Source organism: Brassica rapa, chromosome A10 (assembly GCF_000309985.2).
Source record: "Brassica rapa cultivar Chiifu-401-42 chromosome A10, CAAS_Brap_v3.01, whole genome shotgun sequence".
Lineage (NCBI taxonomy): Eukaryota > Viridiplantae > Streptophyta > Magnoliopsida > Brassicales > Brassicaceae > Brassica > Brassica rapa.
The window spans coordinates 3,181,128-3,204,583 of record NC_024804.2 but is presented as its reverse complement, the minus strand read 5'-3'; the positions used below and the strand labels follow the sequence as shown (position 1 = coordinate 3,204,583).

The following is a 23,456-nucleotide window of genomic DNA, read 5'->3' as shown; positions in this document are numbered from 1 at the left end:
CCGTAGAATGATACTTGTGATGATTATGATTTGGTTTTTCCTGGTAGATATGCGATTTAACTCCCTGAAATTAGACGTCTCCTTGTCCCATAAAGTTAAACGTACCAGTTTGGATCTACAAATAATTATTGTATTATATTTCAAATTTTTTATATTTTCTATATATCTAGGGTATTAGAGTCATTTTGGGCATTTTGCTACATGTCATCTCTACAATTAAAAAAATAAACATGAGATGGATAATTTTATTTAATGTTGGTAATATCTTATGCATCATCTAAAAAATAAATATATATATTCATATATAACATTCCAGATTTAGTAATATTATTATTTTTATATAATTATACAATTTGTATTACTAAAGCTTTTAAAAATATGCAATTTTTAAATATCTAAATATCTAATCGTATGATATTTAGTTTCTTATATATCTACAAAATTTTAAAAATATTGTTTAGGCCAAATGTTTGATAATTATACAATTTTATATCATTTTTATTAGTTTTATACAATTTGATATAATATATATTAAATTTATATTAAATTTTATTAAGATAATAGTAAAATCTATAACATTTAATAAAATTTATTTTTAAATATAAGTTAGAACAACACTGAGAACCTCAATTGAAATAGCATAATAATAGGATGCGTGAGAAGCTTTGTGATTTAACACGCCTCCGGTCACTGTGGCGAAAGACTAAACAAAAGCATGTAATTTCATAAAATAGAATGAGCTTCTTAGTTTCTTGGTATCATATACCGTAAATGGATATTGGGTTGACTTCAGTATTGACTGGGATTTAAATAAATTGTTTGGGCTTCGTAATTGACATGGATATCTGTCCAGTCTGAGATGAGCTGGTAAATTGATTGGCCAGGAATTTTCTACCTATGTGGCACACCTTAGAAGCCCTCAAAATAGCTCCTTTTATATAGTAGGATTATGTGATTAGAACTTAGAAGAAGGTGTGTTCAAAAAAAAAAAAAAAAAAAACTTAGAAGGAGGTAAAGATACGAATTCACGTGAGGATAAACAGATCTGCGTGTATCCCGACGCTCATTATGGAGACTATACACACAAAGTCCTAAAATAAAGAGGATAGATGATAATGAGTGTTAAAAAAAAGGAAGAGAGACGTGTCCCTCTTTTGGGGGGTTCACATTACAGTTTTGGGGTTTTCTCTCATGATCCAATGTGTTGTAGAGAGATCTAATGAAACGTGGGATCGAGAAAGGGTTTTTGGGTTCTTACAAAATCTACACATGCTTTCCTGACTCCAACCTTCTTTGTTGCTTTTAATGCATTTGATAACTTTCCAATCAACAATTAGCAAAGATTATTATAGTTATTACTATACTAGCATACATTTATAAGAATATCATTGTCAAAGTACAGGGACACAGATTATAAACTTTCAACGAGAAAATAATCGGTCTTTCCGGACTCTGTGTAAAAGTAGATGAGAAACTGACAGACGCATGGTTTGTTCACGTAAAAGAACAAGTCCGTGACACCATGGAATAGTCCAAGTACATTTTTCAAAAAAAAAAAAATTTCAAACTTTTGAAATATGTGCGTATATATATAAACAAAAGTCTTGTTTGTTTTACAGAACAAAAAGTTGCCACATGACATGAATTGTATTTTAAAAAAACACACTGTACACTTGGACAATTGTTATCACTCTTTTTCTTCTTTTTTTTAGGTTGTGTTCTGTTGTGGTGGAGCGTCGAGAGGGAAACACGTCTCGTCACCACCGGTGTTCCAAAGGAAATGTGCGTAGTTGGCAGAGTAAAATGAGTTTGTTGGATCAGCAGAGATTGCTTCCAAGAACGTTTCCTCTGCTCTCCAGATATCGTTCCTTGCCTTCCACAAGAAGGTCGCGTATTTACTCAGCGCCTCCGCATCCGCTGGCTCTGCTTTTGCCGCTCTCTTGAAATACTTCTCCGCTCTGTTTACAGATAAGAAAAAAAGGAGTAGAAGAAGAAGCCACGTTAGAGCGAGACAAATATCCAACACAGTTGTGGTTTTGTTCATTATAGATAAGATATGAAGTTGAATAAGGCCAAAAGGGTAAGTGAAAACGTATGTGAATTGGGTTCTGGTTAAATGTGAACAGATACATCAAATGAAAATTGTCTAAAATGGAACCTACATTGAATTATAGTCATGTCTAAAATGTCAAACCACTGTCTGGAGACCCGATCACCAAAATATCTAAATGTTTTAAATAGTATTTTGACCTATTCGCAAGCAAATTGACATGTTAGCGAATTATTACCTAATAATACTATTTGCTTTATAGTGGATGAATAAGAAATGTAACAGAGATATGAAAAGCAACATGTGAGGGCAAAACTTGTAACAAAACCTTTATGGTTTTAAGTTTTAGTATTTTGGTTTTGGGAGAAGTAATCTTCAGAAATCCACCACATACTCCACTATCAACCAAGCTTTTTAATTTATTTGTTGGGAATCCAAACCCAAAAAGACTCAAAGCTAAAATACAAAAACCTTTGGGGAAGAAAACAAGATTGCATCATTTTTATTTTATTCTCTAATTTATTCTGAAAATGGAGATGTAGATTTTTATCTACTTAGTTGTCTTCTTTCTCTTAAGTGGCAAAGTAGGAACTGGTTCACTCATTCTTAAGCCTATCCGATTGGTTCTTATGGTGACGATTATGACAATCACTTAATTAATCTATCACTTCTGACTTTAAATATCTAACTTAAGTCCTAAACCAAATCTAAGCTATCTAATCACATGATCTAATGAATAACAAAATCAAAGATAATATACTTTAAATAGCAAGATCATTATAATACGATGGTCAGAAGTTAATTACCTGTCGTAATCATGTATGATTAGGTAGAGAAACTGAGCGTAATTAGCAAGAAGGAGAACGTTATCAGGCTGCTGAGACAGACCCGTTTGGTAGAGAAGCTCCGTCTTGAAGTAATCCATGGACTCTTCTGCTTCTAGCCGTGCCTCCACTGGAGCAACCATCTGCTTCATCGTCTCGTGATCCAACTTTTCCATCTTCTCAGACTCCTCCATGATCGAGTTCCACAGTCTACTTTCTTCCTGTCCCGACACAGATACCTCTGAATCCGCAGCTGCGCCGAGAGACGATGATGAGAACTGAGACGGTGTTCTGAACTGATCAGAACCATCTCCGCCTGTCCCGCTCTGCACCGGAGGGACGTTATTCCCGCCGTTTCCTCCTCCGCCGACAAAAGATGTCTTCCCGTTGGGAGAAGAAACAGAAAATGTCTTAATAGCCGAGGAGTCGAACTTCTCATGGGAAGTACTTATCTCCGTCTGGTCGAACCTGAAAGAGACCACAGATCATTAGCTTAACTGAAAAGTGACCGTTGAGACGAAACTAATATTAAATGATACTTTGGCCAGAACCTCATGCTAGTTCAAAAAAGAAAAAGAACTAACCTGAAAGAGACGGTGGCCGTTGGAGGCGTGGCGGCGGCGGCTAAAGCGGAGTTGCTGCCGATAGAGTAAACAGTGAAGTTTGCGAGGAGGATCATCACAGAGACCATCAAGGTCGGAGTCGCGGAGAAGACTTGCTGGAACAGCCACACGAAGGAGGCATGCATCTCTTTTCTGACGCGGAGGAGGATCCCTTGGAGATCTTCGAAGAGGAGAAGCTCTCTCATGTGCAGCGTGAAGCTTTGCAGCTCGCGAATCATAAACACCATGGACGAGAAGGCTCTTTTAACAGCTGATTCACCCACTTGTGTCATAACAACTCCTTCCTCCATCCGTAGCTTTCTTTTAATGATGCGGAGAGAGATGGGGAGGTCGACGCTGTTCGCTTTCCTCTCGATGGAAGACATTTGCACCATCTCGGGCCACGGGGGTTCCACTGAAGTGGATGATCTGTCGAGACCGAAACTGTTTTCCTCTTCGTTTGAGGATTGGAACTTGAGAGACAGCTCTTGCATCTTTTTGGAGAACTCTTCCTCGGAGAAAGGGTCGACGCTTCCGGTGAAAGCTCGGCGAATGAGCTGAGTTTTGGTCGGTGTCGATGATTTCAAGAGCTCGCATGACGACTTGGAGTGGCGGAGAGAGCCGAAGAGAGGTGAAGAAGGAGGAGGGGTCTGCATGAGGGAGCGACAGGAGAGAGACCGTCCGTCGTGTCCGAAGCTACGTCGTTTTGAAGGAGAAGAAACGGCGGAGGAAACTAGGGTTTGAGACACCAAGTGGTGGAAGGTTGAGGTCGTTGCTACTTTCACGCCCATTGTTGTTTTAGCAAGAAAATAAAAAAATAAAAAACAGAGCAGAAGAAGGTGTGGAGGCTAGTTTCGTCTTCCTCGCGCTTTTCCTGCAAAATCAAAAGATGAATAATACAGTAAATAACGGTTCTTAAATACATGCACTCTCACGAGAATGAATCATTACAATCCCCATGAGAAACGGATCTAAGAAAATATCGAAACAGCTCAAGAATCAATGAAACTTCGATTTCATACAAATATATAAACTTGTGTGCTGCTAATTAGAAAGAAAGAGAGGAAGGGAGAAGAAACTCACTCTACAAATGAAAGGAAGAAGAAACAAACTTTATCGGGATAATCCTGAAATGGAACACGAGGAGACAGACGCTTCACTTAAGAAGGAGCTTGGTCTTATTATATACAAACGCAAAAGAAGATTTATCAAAGACGGGGAAAAAAAATCTCGCATGTGAAAAAGAGTTAACGTAGAATAGTCAATAGAGGGAGTACCGGAGAGACCGGTAACAAGTCTATTATTTATAGTGACGTGGCAGTCGTTACAGAGGAATAAGTGAGCGGAAACCGGGGAGTTTTCTTTAGATCTGACGGTTGTAGACTTGCCACTTAATCGTGCGGTTCTGCTCTTTTTCTGACAAATATGAAAAATTGAACGTGATTTACATTAGACGACATATAAAGTTACACGTGTAATTACAGTGACATATTTTTGAAAATAAAATATTTAGGAGTGCGAAAATAACAGCCTGGCAATAAGGTAGGCGAAAGTAGTGGGGTCCTCGTGTCCATGTCATATGGTAACGACTTTTTATTTATTGTTTTAAGGAAAGTTTATTGCGTCTAAACTCGTGTATCCAGTCCATGTTTAACGTTGGTGCCTTTTTAATTTATAAATTCATAAGTGCCGAATATCAGAGTTCTTTTTTTTTTTGGTAACAATGTTAAAATTCCATTACCATTTTCAGATTTTATACAGAAGGACAGAGGTAACAAAGAAACAGAGAACATAAATAAATCTAAACACATACTCCATCCAAACTGGTTGGGACTGACTAGAAGCTAGGAATCTAAGGCAAAAGATACTTGACATTTGAACAACGCTTGCCGCAAAATGAAGCCTGCAGTGAATCCGAGAACTGAACCCGGTAGAGTTTGGGATACCCGATGATCAGTTCTTTATAATAGGCTCTTCAAGAACAGCTTACGAAGACATCTTGGCTTGCAGCCTTCACGGATCGACACCTTCGCCCGAGACCAAGACACCCACTCAGACAAAGACGAGCTTTATTTGGAAAGGAGCCACCAAAGCCGCCACACACCACCGAACCTACACCAAATGACAGAGAAAGCAAGCCCCGTCTTAAGTCAAAACGGTCAAGAGGAAGCCCAAGATCAACCCCCTGAAACTTGCAAACCCGCACGCGCCGCCACCGAAAAGAGAACCCGTGGTTGACAACTCCAGCGACTACCTCCTCGCACGCGCTCCCGCTGCGGAGAACCCGCAACAGACCAACATGGCTTGGAACCGGTGGCAACTCCGACGAGCCCCCGAGAGTCGTACTGACCGGCTTAACAAGAACGACACAGACGACCTCCGAAGTAGCATAAGAAACACCGCAACTCAGCCACCCCGGAGACACAGCAACGTCTTCAGCCTAGCGAGTCGACTCACCCGAGCCGAGAAAGCAAACCGAAGAGGCAGAGGAAGAGAGAGACCCCGCCTCCGAAATCCAGATCTGACCCAGATCTAGACCACCACCACGACGATTTGCCAGAGAGAAACCACACATCCACTTCTCCGTCTCGATTCTCCGGAGATCCGAAGTCAAAGCGCCAGATCTGAGCCGCGGGTACGCAAAACCCTAGAACTCCAAGAAAGGAACCGATGGGGAGGATGGAGAGGAGCGGCGAGAGGAAGGAGAGATTAAGAAAGAGGGAGGCCCTCCGGCGCCGGAGAAGGCACGGCCACGCCGGAGGCAAAACGGTGGTTTAGGTTTTTTTTTCTTTCAGAGACTTCTCGACTTGGAAACTTTTTTACATGCGTATCTAAATGCTTCAAATGTCAGAGTTCTTAAACATGTCAATTGGATTGCCTTTAGTATAAGAATAACAAGATGGTGCTATATTTGACAGTACATTGCAAATAGATCTATCTTCTAAGAATGAAGTAAGAACTCAACTCAGGTAATGCATTGAACGAGACATTTGAACAAGCCGAAAGTCAAATATTATCCTTGAAGAATGGCAATGATATAGGCTTTAGTCATGTGTAATTCACACCAGAATAAGTTATCATCACTATAATGCTAAGCAAAGTAAAACTATTATACTGTATAGTTATCATAAATTAAATTGTCTTATTAGCGGATTGTAGGACAAAAAACATATTTTAATGATTTTTTCAATATATGGAGTGTTTTTTTCTTCTTAGTTTTTTTTTATATGTAGCAAATTCTGAAAATAAAACTATCGTTTACCATCTTGGTGAATTTTCATACAAAAATCTTAAATGCTCAAATATGATTATATTAATACTGTATATAGTATATATATATATATATATATATATATATATATATATATATATATATATTTTTTTTAATAGTGACAGGTCAAACATTTAAGAAAAATATGTCGATCGATGTAAGAATTCTGATGTATTTTTAATCTACGATCTTCGCATCTTGAAGAACAAAATTATCCATATGGTATAAGGAAACAACTAGTGTGCATTCGATACGTGCATGCATGCAAAACTAAATCATTAGATTAAGAATAAATGACAAAGTTACAAAGTTTTTTTTTAAGCTACAAAGGTTTAATACGTAAACCTTTGATATTAAAACAAAATAGTTTTTGTTGGGATGTAGCAATTTAAGGGAGAGGGTAAGGAAGCGACGGTGGAGAATCAAAGAGAAGTGACCGGAGAGTGGTGCTAGGTAGACGCTAAGCACCAAGTTGACGGAAGTTGACGTCGTTAGAGAAAGCAACGTCAAAAGAGAGTGAAGATGCTCAAGAAGAATTGACGGTACGTCGACTGCTGATATCCCCTATATATTATTTGAGAAGCATTGCAACATTTTTTTGTAGCCACGTGTCATCACTAGAATGATTTTTAGAATCTTTAGAGAAATATGTTGGTTCATCTAAATATATAATAAGCTTTTTATTAAACCACAATAAATACATTATTAATGTGCTTCATTATTTCCTTAAATAAGATTACGGAATTGCCTAATGTGGCTAAAGTATATATAACAATTAATGATTTTGAATAATAAAGATTTGATAAAAATAAGTGTGTATTATAATTATATTGTTTCATTTTAAGCTATTAAAATAAATTAAACAATCATAGTAACCATATAATAAAAATTATTAAAATTATTTATATATTATATTTTGAATTTTTAAAAACGAGTATAAATTACTAAAACTGTTAAAAGTTTCACATTCAAATTTTGTGATCTATGATTTAAAAAATTTGTTATGACATGATACAAATAATTAAAAAATAATATAAGTTGAAAGTCTCATTTAATAAGTATCAAAAATAAAAGATATATAAATATATGTATCATTTTTAAATTAAACTATATGCCATATAAAAATACATAAATATCTTAATATTGAAATTTACTTTGAACATTTTTTTGATAAAAAATTTGAAAAATATTGACAACTTAATTTTTAAAATATTATACATTATTTAAACCATTAATCCCACAGTGAAAATTTTGTTATCACTAATTAGACTTTTTGCTATAACAGATACAAATGATAAAAAAAACTATGAGCAAAAAGCATCATCTAATAAATATTAATATTAAAATTTGCCACATATATGTTACTATCATTTAAATTTAATTATATATCATATCAAATAAAAAAAATATTTTTCCGATTTATAAAATTTATTTATATGTTCGCACCAATTTAATTATATAAGTAGTATATAATGACTTTTTAATTATTCAATATATATTTATTATTTCATAATATGTTATAAACATATAATATATAAAATAATTTATATATATAATGTTCATCCCGCGCAAGGCGCGGATCTTAACCTAGTCTTATATTATTAACGGTTGATACTTATTGTTTTTTTTTATTGCGCTCATCTCCAAGATCTGTATATTTTATTAGCTTATTTGTCCTTGTCGATGTGCTTCTATCGAATCATGTTTATTTATATGACTCCCTTTAGCTTATTAAATATGATTAAATGTACATATGTACTCCCATATATTTTATTTTATTTTCCTTTCAGAATTCCTCTGTCCTTCTTTTGGTTTACATTTGCAGATCCAACACGTAAGAAAGTTTATGCGTCCAACACACAAAAGTTCCCCATTTATTTATTAAGTGAAATTAATAGCTTTATGGGCAATTCAACAATTAACAATAGAGTTGTGAGACAACTGCAAGATTCAAACGCTACATGTCCAAATTGTAAGAAGGTAAGTAAAACAAATAGAAAAAGATAAAATGAGCCATGTGATAGTCAAAGATTTGTTCATTGATTGCTAAAGAGATTACCATAGAATGAATACATTCCTATGTTTAAGGGATTTAGGATTATCTTGTTATTCCTTTCTTAGATAGTTTACCGTATCCTCTTTGTATATATACCGATATTGGTTGATGAATAAACACACACTTTACCTTATATTTTATGGTATCAGAGCCAAAGATCTCATGACCTAAATTTTTTTTTTCGACCTCTACTATTGACCTTATTCTACTTCTACTAATCGTATTCATCAATCATAATGACGGAACAAAGCACACCGCTTTCTACTACTACTTCTACTAATCCTACAAACACGCAGGCTACATCCAGGGATATGTCTCCATACTATCTTCATCCTTCTGACAACCCTGGAGCTCTCATTACTTCTGTTCTACTTACTCAGGAGAATTACACTGAATGGTCTACTGAACTACGTAATTCGTTGCAAGCAAAGCAGAAAACGGGTTTTATTGATGGTATAATACCAAAACCAGAATCAGAACCTGACTTGTCACGATGGCTTGCAGCAAACTCAATGATTGTCGGATGGATCCGAACGTCAATTGATTCAAAACTCAGATCAACAGTTATTCATGTACCTGAAGCACAAAAGCTTTGGGAATCTTTGCGCTTCCGCTTCTCTGTCAAAAACGGAACTCGTCTCCATCAACTACAAGACGAGATTACAAATTGTAAACAGAATGGAAAAACTGTTCTCGACTACTATGGCCGTCTCACTAAGTTGTGGGAAGAATTGCAGAACATGAAGACGACTCGTGCCTGTACATGTGCTGCTGCGATAGATATCGAAAAAGAAAGAGAAGACGCTAAGGTCCATAAGTTCTTGTTTGGATTAGATGACTCAAGGTTTGCTGCTATACGATCTCGTATTACTGATGAGGATCCACTTCCGGATCTCAATATTGTTTACTCACGGGTTATTCGCGAGGAACAAAATATGGCGTCCACACGTGCTACAGAACAGCGGACTGAAGCCTTAGGTTTTTCAGCCAAATCCGAGTCTCCAAAAGAGTTATCTATTGCTAATCAGGATGCTGCCTCTTCACGCTCAAGGGATCCTTCACGTACTTGTACTCATTGTGGCCGGCCAGGCCATGATATTACAGAATGCTTTCTGGTTCACGGCTTTCCCGAATGGTATCTTGAACAACAAAAACGCAACTCCAGCTTCAATTCATACCGAGGAGGACGGGGTGGTCGTTCAAATAACAATCGAGGACGTGGGCGTGGAAGAGCTAATGCTACACAAGGCGCTTCTCAAATCAACTCGGATCAAATTAGTTCATTGATCTCTCTCTTACAAAACCAGCAGAGCAATCTGTCTTCGGAACGTTTATCGGGTAAAACAACACTCTCTGATGTTATTATTGACACAGGAGCTTCACACCACATGACGGGAGATCTCACACTACTACATGATGTTCACGACATTCTATCATCATCAGTAACGTTTCCTAATGGACGAGAATCATATGCGACTAAACAGGGCACTTTACGTCTTAGTAAAGACTACGTGCTTCAAGATGTCCTCTTTGTCCCTGATTTTCATTGCACCCTTATATCAGTATCCAAACTTTTGAAACAAACTGGCTGCATCGCCATATTCACTGATACTCTATGTGTTTTACAGGACCGTTTTTCGAGGACTCTGATTGGAGCAGGTGAAGAACGTGAGGGGGTTTACTACTTTACGGGGGTTAAAGTTGCACGCAGTCATGGAGTCTCAAAGACGAAAACTTCTACTTCTACTCTGTGGCATCGTCGACTTGGTCATCCGTCCTACAAAGCTTTGTCTATTCTGCCAGTGTTTAAGAATTTTAAAATAGATTTTAGTGATTCTCAATGCGATATTTGTTTTAAAGCCAAACAGACTCGTCAAGTGTTTCCAGATAGTCTTAATAAAGCTGATTTTCCGTTTGCATTGATTCATTGTGATGTTTGGGGACCTTATCGCACACCATCCTCTTGCGGTGCTGTATATTTTCTCACCATTGTGGATGACTATTCACGAGCTGTTTGGACATATCTCATGCTCGAAAAGTCTGAGGTTGCATCATTGCTTCGCAATTTCTGTGCTATGAGCGAGCGGCAATTTGGCAAGAAAGTAAAGATGATACGAACAGATAATGGCACCGAATTTATGACACTTGCATCTTACTTTCGTGAAACTGGTATTGTCCATCAGACTTCATGTACTTATACACCGCAACAAAATGGCAGAGTAGAAAGGAAACACAGACACATACTTAATGTTGCTCGAGCATGTATGTTTCAGTCTCGATTACCTATTGAGTTTTGGGGAGAGAGTATCTTGGCTGCAGCTCATGTGATCAATCGGACACCGACTAATGTCCTTAATGGCAAGACTCCTTATGAAATACTGCATGGACGTCTGCCTATATATGAGCAACTACGGGTATTTGGATGTCTCTGCTATGCCCATCAGAGACCACGAGACAGAGATAAGTTTGCTACTAGGAGTCGCAGATGCTTGTTTGTTGGTTACCCCTTCGGCAAGAAAGCTTGGCGTTTGTATGATTTGGAGACAAATGAGTTCATCATTAGCCGTGATGTCGTTTTCTTTGAAGATCAGTTTCCAGGAATTGAAAATTCTGTCCCCATTACGACACCAACTCCACAGCCTGATCTTCCTCTCAACGACTGGTTGTTAAATGACGATACACATAATCAACAACATGACGCACCAAAAACTGCTTCTCCCGTACCTTCCACTACAGATCCTCTTAACCCTAATACTACTACCAGTTCAATTACTACACCTATGGAGGTTTCTACACCACCATCACCTCTTTCTACACCTCCATTACCAGAAACAGAGACGGTAGTCACAGCTGAACCATCGGCTCCTGCATCTCCATCTGCTACACCATTGAAATCACGAGTTACTGAACCTACTACTACAGGCTCGTCTCCTGGCCTCCTTGATCTTCTAGGCCGCGGTCACCGTACCAGGAAACCCTCGGTCCTCTTGAAAAATTTTCTCACTAATTCTGCGACTGTAAACCCACCTCACGTTCACACTACGCAAGATCTGAGTTCTCCTACAATGGTCTCAGGTACGACACTCTATCCCATTGCTGATTACTCCTCTACCTCTGTTTTTAATGCTAAACACCAGGCATTCTTGGCGAAAATTACTACTGATTACGTTCCACGAACGTATAAGGAGGCAGTCAATGATCCTCGGTTTAATGGAGCGATGAAATCCGAGGTTACAGCTTTGGAAGCAAATCACACGTGGGATGTAACCTCATTACCGCCTGGGAAGAAGGCTATAGGGTGTGGCTGGATTTACACAAATAAATACAGAGCTGATGGCACACTCGAAAGACCTAAAGCTCGACTTGTGGCTCGTGGAAATCGACAGAAAGAGGGACTTGATTACAAGGATACATTTGCCCCAGTCGCAAAGATGAACACGGTTAGGTTCTTACTCAAACTTGCAGCTGCAAAAAGGTGGGAGATCCATCAAATGGATGTTCACAATGCCTTTCTACATGGGGATCTCGCGGAAGAAATTTACATGGAACTTCCTCCTGGTTTCAAATCTAGTGATCCATCGAAGGTTTGTCGTCTCCGTAAGTCATTATACGGACTTAAACAGGCTCCTCGTTGCTGGTTTGCGAAGCTCAGCAATGCTCTCAAATCGTTTGGTTTCATGCAGAGCTATGAGGATTATTCTTTGTTCTCTTTTACGGAAGGCAATATATGTCTGCACATTCTGGTCTATGTGGATGATTTTATTATCGCAGGAAACGATATTGCTACTATACAACGATTCAAGAACTACTTACACAAGTGTTTCAAGATGAAGGATCTGGGAAAATTAAAGTACTTCCTTGGCTTGGAGATTGCAAGAGGCCCTGAAGGAATATTTGTGTCTCAACGAAAATATGCTCTTGATATAATCACGGAGTGTGGTCTACTCGGTGCAAAACCAGCACCGGTCCCTACAGAGCTCAATCATAAACTCGCCTTATCCAAAGGACCGCAACTTCAAGATCCAGGAAAATACCGTCGTCTGGTGGGTCGCCTCATTTATCTTACTTTTACTCGGCCAGAGCTCAACTACATTGTTCATATCTTGTCTCAATTTATGCACAAACCTATGGAGGATCACTGGATCGCAGCTTTACGTGTGGTTCGTTATTTGAAAGGATGTCCTGACCAAGGTATTATGCTTTCTTCTGATGCTGATTTGAGTCTCACAGCTTACTCTGACTCGGACTGGTCGGCATGTCCCCTTACGCGTCGCTCCCTTAGTGCATATGTGGTTCTTCTTGGCGATTCTCTTGTTTCTTGGAAGACAAAGAAACAACGTACTGTGTCTCGTTCATCAGCTGAGGCAGAGTATCGATCGATGGCGGATACAACTTGTGAGTTAAAATGGTTGAAACGCCTTCTGCTTCATTTTGGCTTCTCTCATCCCAAGCCTATGCGCTTATTCTGCGACAGTCAATCTGCACTTCACATTGCCAGAAATCCGGTGTTCCATGAGCGTACGAAACATGTTGAGAATGATTGCCACTACGTTCGTGATGCGGTTCAGGAAAGACTTATTACTACCGAGCACATCACTACAAAGAATCAGCCTGCGGACTTGCTCACCAAGGCTTTGCCTACTCCGACATTTCATCACTTGTTGTCCAAGTTGGGAATTCTAGATATGTCATTACCAACTTGAAGGGGGGTAAAGAGATTACGATAGAATGAATACATTCCTATGTTTAAGGGATTTAGGATTATCTTGTTATTCCTTTCTTAGATAGTTTACCGCATCTTTGTATATATACCGATATTGGTTGATGAATAAACACACACTTTACCTTATATTTTAATTGCACTTAATGTCGCAACAAATGTGATATGGGTATGGTCTTGATACTTTTTTGATACTTAAGGTCTCGATACTTCTCTTCGCAGAGAATCAGTCAACCAATTAGAAATGTGCAAATGATCTACATCACACGAGCCTGTGATTGTACGTGCGTTACAAATCGTTGTTTAGTTGTTTCTAATAGTGGAAAACGAATATAAGTTTGCGTATTGGCTCTTGATACAATGCTATGGCCAAATGATAATAACTCGTCGAAAGGGAGAGCTAGAGTGAGACTGGCTGAAGGAGCGACACGGCAAATGCCAATCTCATTTCTCTTATCTTCTTTCAAGCTATAATTTTTTTTTTCTTTCTTTTTGACAAATAAGATATTTAAGTGTTTTTCATTTAAAGCTATTCTTGTTGTTGGTACATATACGATAATATAATATCAGCGATACCTTGGACGTTTTTCTTCCCAAATAAAAGTTTTTGAAGGAGATATATAGAAATAAAATACCTTAGACCACTTTGATTCTTTGTCTGATTCCCAGCACTATATATCAGCTGATCAGGAAAACAGCTAATTAAATATAGTTGATCACATTTTGTTAAAAACAAGTAATAGACATGTTTGGTGCATTTTATTGAAAATCATCAGCACGAAAGACTATATTATTGGGAATGTTAATTAGAGTAACTAAGAGATATATGCGAATACACATGTTGGATGCCAAATTGCCAACTAATTATATATTTAATGGTGGAAGAGTTTTAGTTAGGAGAAGCAAGGCTTTGTTTAGGTAAATGGTGCATAAAGGTGTGTGTGTATAGTTTCAGCACTAGGGAGTATATGATCTTTTCTTTGTGAGTGAGTATACATAAAGGCAGAAGTAATCATCATGTAGTATACGTAAATGACTGAACTATGTACTAATTGTAGTTACCCATTTCAGATTCAGAACCATCCATCATGGTTTGAATCGAGACACAAAAAATTGAATATAGCCAAGAAGCCAAAATGGAAAAAAAGATGAATCAATTGTTTATGAAAAAGAACATTAACAAGGCGGTGGTGTCTAGCTAGTGGCTTAGCCCATAAAACTTGACGTTAGTTTATAATGGTATTTGATAAAATGACTGGGCCGAACATGGGCCCAAATAAAAAATGCGTCGAAGCTGGGAGAATTTCAAAACGGCATGAGAACAAGAGCGCGGGATGCGAAAATGTTCGCGGTTAACGTTTTTCCTCCACTAAAAAAAGTTTAATCACACATCCAAAAGAATGATTCCTCGTAGTACGATTGGATCCAAACCATTCCTCTTGCCACTTTCGCTTCGACCTCGCCTTTTTTCACCTAACGATGCCTACCATCGCCGGATCGGAGAAATCGGAGTGCATCGAGACTCCTCGGAAGAGAAAGCTGAGATCGGAGGAAGTCAGTCTCTTGTCTGAGGATACAATCTCTACGCCGAAGAAACTGAAATCTCGTCAGCGAATTGCTGTTTCCAATCTCAGAACGCCAGATAAGGTAAAACTGTTTGATTAAAATCGTGACTAGTCTGGATCATTTCGGTGGGGGCTAGGATACCTCTGTATAATTCAAAAAAAAATAAAGTCACTCGGTTGCATCATATCATTTTTTCCTGATGAATGTGTTCGTAGCTGTTGGATTGAGTTTTTTATATGGAATAGAATGAATATCAATCTCATTGGTTATATCTATTTACAGGAAGTTAAGCAAGACTCTCATGAAAACTTGGCAGTGGATAGCTTATCCGATTGTTTAGGCTCTGAATCTAGAGGTAAACTTAGATTCTTCAATAGTCTACTCGTTTTTTTTCTTTTCTCTAAGGTCTTATCTTAATCATGTACGATGGTGTATATAGACGAGGATCAAATGAGAGCTGTGAAGGAGGCACTGCATGTATCGAAAGCACCATCGACAATTGTTTGCCGTGAGGATGAGCATAGACGGGTGTTCGAATTTGTTAAAGGTTGCTTAGATCAGCAGAAGGCTGGGAGTTTGTACATTTGCGGTTGTCCTGGAACTGGAAAATCACTCTCCATAGAGAAAGTCGTAAAACAAGTTGGTGATTGGTCAAAGCAGGTAGCAGTTTTGTAGTTTATAACATTTAACTTAAAAATTTGTTTGTAAATGTTTAAAAGACTTAAAGATTGAATGAATTTGATCAGGCCTGTTTGCCACCTGTGGACACATTGTCTGTGAACTGCACGTCGCTGACAAAAACAGCAGATATATTCAGCAAGGTATGTATCTATGAACCTCAATATTCTTGATTTCAAATTGAATATATTTGATGATTATGTTGTTTTTTAGATACTTGAAATAGTAGAGCCCGTGAAGGAAGATAACTGCTACTCTTCACCTCTACATCGTCTTCAGAGTTTGTTTTCTCAAAAGCAAGACTCCAGCTCAAGAATGATGTACATTTTTTTATCCTTTTGTTGTGTATCAGTTACCTCTGACGATTTAACTAGTGTGATCATATTCAAGTTCTTTTCCAGGTTAATAATTGCAGATGAGATGGATTTCTTGATCACAAAAGACAGAGGAGTCCTGCATGATCTTTTTATGCTTACGATTTTTCCATTTTCAACGTGTATACTTATAGGTACTGTATTTTAGAGGTCCTTTGTATGATTTAGTTCTGATATGTATTCACCTCCTCTTTTCATATGCACTTGTAAGTTAAGCTGTGTTTTTTTTTCAGGTGTAGCTAATGCAATAGACCTTGCAGATCGTTTCCTTCCGAAATTGAAGTCCCTTAATTGTGAGAATTTGTTGAAATTGTAATTTTTGTCTTTGTTCTCTCTGCACAGAAATTATCAACTTTGAAAGCAAGAGTTGAATCTACTCTTGAACTGCTGTTTCTTTTATTTCGTTGCAGGCAAACCTATGGTTATAACTTTCCCTGCTTATTCTAAAGATCAGATCCTTAGGATACTACAGGAAAGGCTAATGGTAATTCCTTCCAACCGTATGATAAGATGTCTTGTTTGAGACGGTGAAACCAGGTAGCCATGGCGTTTCTATGTATGTCTCATTAATTTTCAAGCGTTGTTCTAGCAGGTTCTTCCATATGTTGCATTTCAATCAAACGCCTTGGAGCTCTGTGCAAGAGTAAGAATCCGATCCTTGCTGGTCGCCTGATCTTGATCTCAATCCTGAGCCAAATTAGTTTTCATCTATACCATTAATTTATATATGTCCACCTTTATATGCATTGTGCCAGAAAGTTGCGGCTGCGTCAGGTGACATGCGAAAGGCTTTATCTGTCTGCAGGTGAATACAATATTTTCACAGAATTTGTCCTTTTTTGAAAACATGGGTGATATCCTGCTTGGTTTTATATTTTCGTGTATACACTATAAAGGTTATACTCCCACCTTCAAGATTGTGAACAAAAATTTACATTCTTATTTGATTCAAATTTTCAGAAGTGCTATAGAAATCTTAGAAATAGACATAAGAGGATCACCTGGCCCAGAATCACAAGGTCCAACTCCAGATAATCCAGTGGTTAGTATTCGGGTTACACACCGATGATATGGTATAAATTAAGGATTCTTATAGGCCATGAACTTATTGCATAGCCCTTGTTGTACTCAATGTTACAGGTGAGGATGGATCATATGACTGCTGCATTATCTAAGACGTTTATGTCTCCTGTAGTTGACACTATTCAGACTCTTCCTCAACACCAACAAGTAAGTTACATCCATACCACACACGGTCATTTTCAGAGTCACAGCGATGTCTTTCAACGTTTATTATTACGCAATAGTGATTCCAAGAATCTAACCGGAATCAGCACATGCTTTTCTTGATGCACTTCTCAGATCATAATATGTTCTGCTGCAAAGGCTTTTCGAGGGAGTAAAAAGGATGCAACCATTGGAGAGGTAAAACTCGTTTTTTCCAGCAAACACAAAACACATAACTTCATGAGTACAACCAATGATAGTTAGTGAATCTCCCTCTTACAATGCAGCTTAATAAATTATATCTAGAAATCTGTAAGTCTCGGGTGATCTCTCCAGCTGGAATTACAGAGTTCACTAACATGTGTACTGTGCTAAATGATCAGGTAACTACTATCTCTTAAATATTTATGTTGGTAAAAAGCTTGTATATACTGCATTTGTGTTTGCCGAAGCACGAAAAAAAATCATTTCCTGGTTAAAAAAATTGGGGGTTTTGTTTTGCTTCAGGGGATTCTAAAATTCGACCAAGCACGTGGAAACAAGCTAAAGAGAGTTAGTCTGAGAGTAGACGAATCGGACATTACATTTGCTCTACAGGTAAACAGCCTTTTGTTGTTGTTGTTACCAATCCATGACACCTGATGATGATATGATGATTACGTACTTCTTTCGAAATATAATTATTGACCGAGTCCTTTTATACATAAAATCAACAGGGAGTACGATTTTTTAGGAACTGTCTTCTGTGAGAAGAACTTCTTCCCTACAATGGAAAACATCTTGTGCAAAGAATAGCCGGGCTAAGATGTGAACATGGATAGGATACTTTTATTAGAATATTTCAATGTATTTTCTTACACTTGCTAATTGTATAGCCGGGATAGGAGTATATTAGGGCAATCATTTGCTTACACTTGGTGTTCACTTCCTCTCCTCTCACTGTGGCGGAGAACGATGAACTAAGACATCTCCAAAGTTTTGCTCTATTTTTTACTCTAAAATAGAGTAACTCTATAATAAAGTTGGAGTTTGTTTAAATTGTATTCTATTTTAAAATAAAAAATAGAATGATGAACAAAAAATAAATAACTTATTCTATATTTGGAGTAAATTTATTTTTCACTCTATTATAGAGTAAGAAATAGAGTACTATTAGATCACTTTTACTCTAAACTCTATTTTAGAGTGAAAAATAGAATGAAGTTGAAGCAGGTACAAATATCATTCAAAGACTTAACTTGTACTAATTATATGCCAATTTAATTAAGTTGTTATGGTTAGTGAACTAATGTCTCACTAGCCTACTTTAAGCAGTTTGTAGGGTCTCTTAATAAATTTACTTATCGTTATCGTCTGGGTGTGTGGTAACAATGAGGAAACTCCAAAAATGAGTTGTTGAATTGCAGTGGGTCTAGTAGCTTTTCCACGGTGAGAGTGGTTAGCTTTTTCCCTCAAGAGGTGGGGACGTATCTCTTTCGGTTTTGTCTCCTGGTACAATTGCCGCCAAGTTTTCATTTAGTATTGTTATTCTCTCTGACAAGTGACAACCATGATCAAATAATAAAACATTCATAGCGTCCCCGTAATTGAGTATTTTAAGTGAGTTTTTTGACTAAATAATGTTAATATATTTAATACAATTATTAGGTGGACCGTCCGCACGCATGTGCAGACATTAACATTAATATTAAATTGATATTATATTTACAACTATATAATACTTATGTTACATGTATATGGTTAATATGAAAGATTCAATGTTACATATTGATATTTATACTATGTTCATATGAACAAAGAATACATTAGAACGTTTAGAAAACGATCACATTTAACACTAATCTTAAAACATCAGAAAAATATAATTGAGAAAAAATAAATATTTCACGCATAACCCCAATAAAAAAATCAGCCATGAAATATAAAAGAGAGATTTAAATTACATGAGATTTATTATCATTGGTTTCATTGTAACAGCATAGATGATTTACGGTTTTCTTCTCTAAGTTTTGAGTCAGAAAAGAGGTAATTCTAACAAAAATATTTAAAGATAACAAATTATATAATTGATAGGACAACATCAATGAGTTTCAAAATTTTAAAAAGCTTTGAGATTACCTTTGGCTCTCAGACGTACCATCACACACAATAAATAAATTGTACTTGATTAGCATACATATCTTATATTATATTCTTGATAAGTGATTTAACTTTATAAAAAAAAGAATTACCTTTTTCGAAAGGAATGATCAGTTCCTGGATAAACAGAGTCGTCTCTTTTTGTTAGTTGAATCACTACTGATGCAAAAATATAGATAGAGATATAACATGGAGAGGAAGAGAACAAAAATAAACGGAAAAGAAGAATCCCCCATAAATTTACCAGTAATGGTGTTTCCGTCTATAAGTTACTTATTGATTATCATATACCTGCGCAAGATCACAAAAGTAGAATTTAAATTATAACGATCAAAAACATATGAAAACTTAAAAGATAGATGCGTGAAACTAAAATGGGTGGTGCGATATTTATATAGCAAATTAGTTTAAGTTTCTAAATGACCTAGTTTTCAAGAGAAGCAATGAGATATAATATCCTCTAATAAATTTTAATTCAGCTATGAGATAAAATATCTTCTAATAAATTTTTTAAAATATTCTGGTTATAATATATACATAATTTTGATAACTCAAATCTTGCTATATATATATATATTTAAATATTAAATGTATGATATTAGGAAAGAAGATATCTCGTCAGTTGATTGAAACTGGTTTTTGATAAAACAAATTCTACTATAAGGATTTAAATAATAGATAATAAGAAAAGAATAAGAAATTTTAACGCTCCCAATTAAGTTTGTTTGGGCAAAAACCCTCAAACTAAGTATTTAACGAAAAACCCCTAAACTAACTTTATTTAATGAATTAAACTCTAATAGGTCATAATTATTATTACTACCAGTAAATATTTAGTTTAGGGGTTTCTACACTAAGTAAACATAGTTGAAGAATTTTACCATTAAAATGAAAAAAATTCAAAATATTGTAATAGGAGGATAAATTTTCAAAATACATTTTATAAATTAATGTATAAGCTTCTATAAATGACTTAGAACCTCTTATAATAATTTAAAACATCTGATTTTTATAAATGTATTTATAATTATATAAATGTATTTATAATTTTATAAATGATTTATAAAGCATGCATTGAACTATTAGACATTAATAGTTATTATGATACTTTATATACAAATATAATTCTTTCTATACGAATATAAAATCATTATATCAATTCAAATAAACACTTTTGTGTATTATTTTATGTAATTTATAAAAATATAAAAAAATTGATCGCATTATTAATTTTTCATAGTTTCAACAATTAGTTACCATAAATAATTATTTCTAATATTATGTAGATTATTTGGAAAGTGGTAATTGAATTATCCTTTCCTTTTAGATATAATTGTAATAAATAAAATTAAAAATCATCGGTCAATCAAATTATAACAATTTGAAGAGTTCATTTATGATCAACACGTAATAAAAAATCACTTATGTGACTTCTCATTCAATATATAGTAGGATTTATATTTTTATAAATAATTTATAACATTATATAAATAATTTTAAAATTCTGATAAATTTATTCTGTAAACAACGATAAATAATTTAAAAATCATATTAATAAACATGTTTGGATTTTGTAATATTTAAAATAGTTATTATATAATTATATTTGAATACAATTCATCAAGTAGAATATTAAACTATATTTGAATACAATTCATCAATTCATCAATTAATTATATTTGTAATATTTAAAATAGTTATTACATAAAAATTTGTTCATTATATTTTTTAGTTTATAAATATTAAAAGTAATAAAATATAACATTATTAATCTTTCTATAATTTCGAGATTTAGTTGCCATAAATTGTTATTTGTAATATTCTTTAGATTATATGGCAAGTGATGTTAAATATTTTTAGACTTACCTTCAATTTTTAGATCTAATTTAAATAAATAAAAATTAAAAACAATCAACCAATCAAATTATAATAATTTTTTTGAAACTTCACCTATGAGCGACACGTCATCAGAAATCACTAAAGTGACTTCTCTTTTAATGTATAGGGGGATTTAAACTTCTATTATCTTTAAATGATCACTGTAAATTTGTTAGTATCTCATAATGTAGCTTCTTCTTTTTCATTTTCCTTATTTACTCTTGAAACACTATTCTCTATATCAGATATATTCTTCCATTAATAGATATGATTTCTCTGCTAATCTTGATCTGAAATATCTACATATATAGTAGTATGATTTCAAATATCACTAAAGTCATGACAAAATTGTAAATGGTAACTATAAAGTAAATCTGTGACTGTGAACAATGATGGATAAGTGTATAATGATTACTGATTATGGAGCATCGTGCGTAACGTGCAAGGCTGCTGCAAGTCTTTTATAACAGTTAATCATCGTTCCTTATTTAAACATATATGTACTTTTCATGATCTAGACTTCTAGAGATCACAAACGAAAAAAAAAACACAGAGAGAAGACAAAAAAAATGGAAAAGCAAGATATCATCTTCGTACCTTCTCCAGGCGCTGGCCATCTTCTTGTTTCCATCGAATTCGCAAAGTCTCTCATCAAACGTGATACCCGCATTCACACCATCACCATCCTCCACTGGACACTACCTTTCGTTCCTCAATCCAAAAACTCAGCTAAATCTCTTCTCGCTTCGGAGCCACGAATCCGCCTCTTGCCCTTGCCTGAGATTCAAAACCCTCCGCCATTGGAACTCTTCTTCAAAGCCTCTGAGGCTTACCTTCTCGACTTCACCAAGAAAACGGTTCCTCTCGTCAGAGAGGCTCTCTCAGCTCTAGTTTCTCCTCGTAACGGAACCGAATCGGTCCGCATCGCCGGTTTGGTTCTAGATTTCTTCTGTGTCCCGTTGATCGACGTCGGAAACGAGTTCAACCTTCCTTCTTACATTTTCCTCACGTGTAACGCTGGTTTCTTGGGTATGATGAAGTATCTCCCTGAGAGACATAGCCGAACACCCTCCGAGCTTGACCTGAGCTCGGGAGAGGAAGAAGAACACTCCATTCCCGGTTACGTCTGCCCCGTGCCGACGAAGGTCATGCCGCCGGGGCAGTTCGTGAGAGAGTCGTACGAGGCTTGGGTCGAGATTGCAGCGAAGTTAAATGAAGCCAAAGGCATTTTGGTAAACTCCTTCACAAGTCTTGAGAAGAACGCTTTTGATTACTTCGCTCGTAGGCATGAGAACTATCCTCCGGTTTACCCGGTCGGACCGGTTCTTAATTTAGAGGATCGTCCTTCTCCGAATCTAGATCCAGCTGATAAGGACCGGATCATGACCTGGCTTGAGGAGAAGCCCGAGTCTTCAGTTGTGTACCTCTGCTTCGGAAGCTTCGGAATCCACGGAGAATCGCAGATTAAGGAGATAGCTCGAGCTCTAGAGCTCTCCGGCCACAGGTTTCTTTGGTCCATACGAACAAATCCGATGGAGAAAGCTTGTCCGTACGATCTGTTGCCTGAGGGGTTTAGAGATCGGACGGAGGGTAAAGGTTTGGTGTGCGGTTGGGCGCCGCAAGTGGAAGTGCTGGCTCATAAGGCGATCGGAGGATTCGTGTCTCACTGCGGTTGGAACTCGGTGCTGGAGAGCTTGTGGTTCGGCGTTCCGATCGCCACGTGGCCGATGTACGCTGAGCAGCAGCTGAACGCGTTCACGATGGCGAAGGAGCTAGGATTGGCCGTGGAGCTGCGTATGGATTACGTTGCTGCGAACGGAGAGGTGGTGAAAGCTGAGGAGATCGCGGGAGCCGTAAGGTCTCTGATGGACGGTGAGGATACGCCGAGGAAGAGAGTGAAGGAGATGGCGGAAGCGGCGAGGTTGGCTGTCAAGGACGGAGGATCGTCGTTTGTTGCGGTTAAACGATTCACTGACGAGTTGATGGGCCGGGCTTTTTAGTTCTGTTGTAATAACGTTCTCGAGATGATGGGCCTGGCTTAATAATTTATTTTCAAGTTTTCAGACAATGA

At 36.7% G+C, this 23,456-nt stretch overlaps 3 protein-coding genes across 4 annotated transcripts; 2 read left to right on the top strand and 1 right to left on the bottom strand.

The window, feature by feature from the left end:
• Window positions 1–1,489: 1,489 nt before the first annotated feature.
• Window positions 1,490–4,762, bottom strand: LOC103843960. The gene is made up of 4 exons (XM_009120726.3): window positions 4,560–4,762; window positions 3,459–4,350; window positions 2,857–3,342; window positions 1,490–1,958 (listed from the first exon to the last, which is right to left on the bottom strand). The coding sequence occupies exons 2-4, from the start codon at window positions 4,265–4,267 to the stop codon at window positions 1,709–1,711; spliced, it is 1,545 nt and encodes a 514-aa protein (XP_009118974.1). The 5' UTR covers window positions 4,268–4,350; window positions 4,560–4,762; the 3' UTR covers window positions 1,490–1,708.
• A 10,173-nt stretch (window positions 4,763–14,935) lies between these two features.
• Window positions 14,936–18,292, top strand: LOC103843961 (cell division control protein 6 homolog B). 2 transcript variants are annotated; one of them, XM_009120727.3, is made up of 16 exons: window positions 14,936–15,170; window positions 15,372–15,444; window positions 15,529–15,749; window positions 15,836–15,910; window positions 15,981–16,087; window positions 16,169–16,275; window positions 16,375–16,434; window positions 16,552–16,625; window positions 16,734–16,784; window positions 16,897–16,946; window positions 17,102–17,183; window positions 17,282–17,371; window positions 17,504–17,566; window positions 17,656–17,751; window positions 17,876–17,965; window positions 18,085–18,292. In XM_009120727.3, the coding sequence occupies exons 1-16, from the start codon at window positions 15,003–15,005 to the stop codon at window positions 18,115–18,117; spliced, it is 1,440 nt and encodes a 479-aa protein (XP_009118975.1). In that variant the 5' UTR covers window positions 14,936–15,002; the 3' UTR covers window positions 18,118–18,292. The 2 variants fall into 2 exon arrangements, with proteins under 2 accessions (XP_009118975.1, XP_018510939.1); XM_018655423.2 differs by having other exon boundaries at window positions 16,731–16,784.
• A 3,227-nt stretch (window positions 18,293–21,519) lies between these two features.
• Window positions 21,520–23,453, top strand: LOC103843963 (UDP-glycosyltransferase 71C3). Its single transcript, XM_009120728.3, has one exon. The coding sequence runs from the start codon at window positions 21,955–21,957 to the stop codon at window positions 23,383–23,385; it is 1,431 nt and encodes a 476-aa protein (XP_009118976.1). The 5' UTR covers window positions 21,520–21,954; the 3' UTR covers window positions 23,386–23,453.
• The last annotated feature ends 3 nt before the right edge of the window (window positions 23,454–23,456 follow it).

What these genes read in the sequence shown, in the direction of transcription:
- LOC103843963 (XM_009120728.3), top strand. Translation starts at nt 21,955, where the DNA reads ATGGAAAAGCAAGATATCATCTTCGTACCTTCTCCAGGCGCTGGCCAT.
- LOC103843960 (XM_009120726.3), bottom strand. Translation starts at nt 4,267, where the DNA reads ATGGGCGTGAAAGTAGCAACGACCTCAACCTTCCACCACTTGGTGTCT. An exon ending in ACGGCCACCGTCTCTTTCAG is followed by an intron (nt 3,343 to 3,458) that starts GTTAGTTCTTTT and finishes GGTCTCTTTCAG; the next exon opens with GTTCGACCAGACGGAGATAA. An exon ending in ATCATACATGATTACGACAG is followed by an intron (nt 1,959 to 2,856) that starts GTAATTAACTTC and finishes ATCTGTAAACAG; the next exon opens with AGCGGAGAAGTATTTCAAGA.
- LOC103843961 (XM_018655423.2), top strand. Translation starts at nt 15,003, where the DNA reads ATGCCTACCATCGCCGGATCGGAGAAATCGGAGTGCATCGAGACTCCT. An exon ending in TTGGTGATTGGTCAAAGCAG is followed by an intron (nt 15,750 to 15,835) that starts GTAGCAGTTTTG and finishes GAATTTGATCAG; the next exon opens with GCCTGTTTGCCACCTGTGGA. An exon ending in GAAATTGAAGTCCCTTAATT is followed by an intron (nt 16,435 to 16,551) that starts GTGAGAATTTGT and finishes ATTTCGTTGCAG; the next exon opens with GCAAACCTATGGTTATAACT.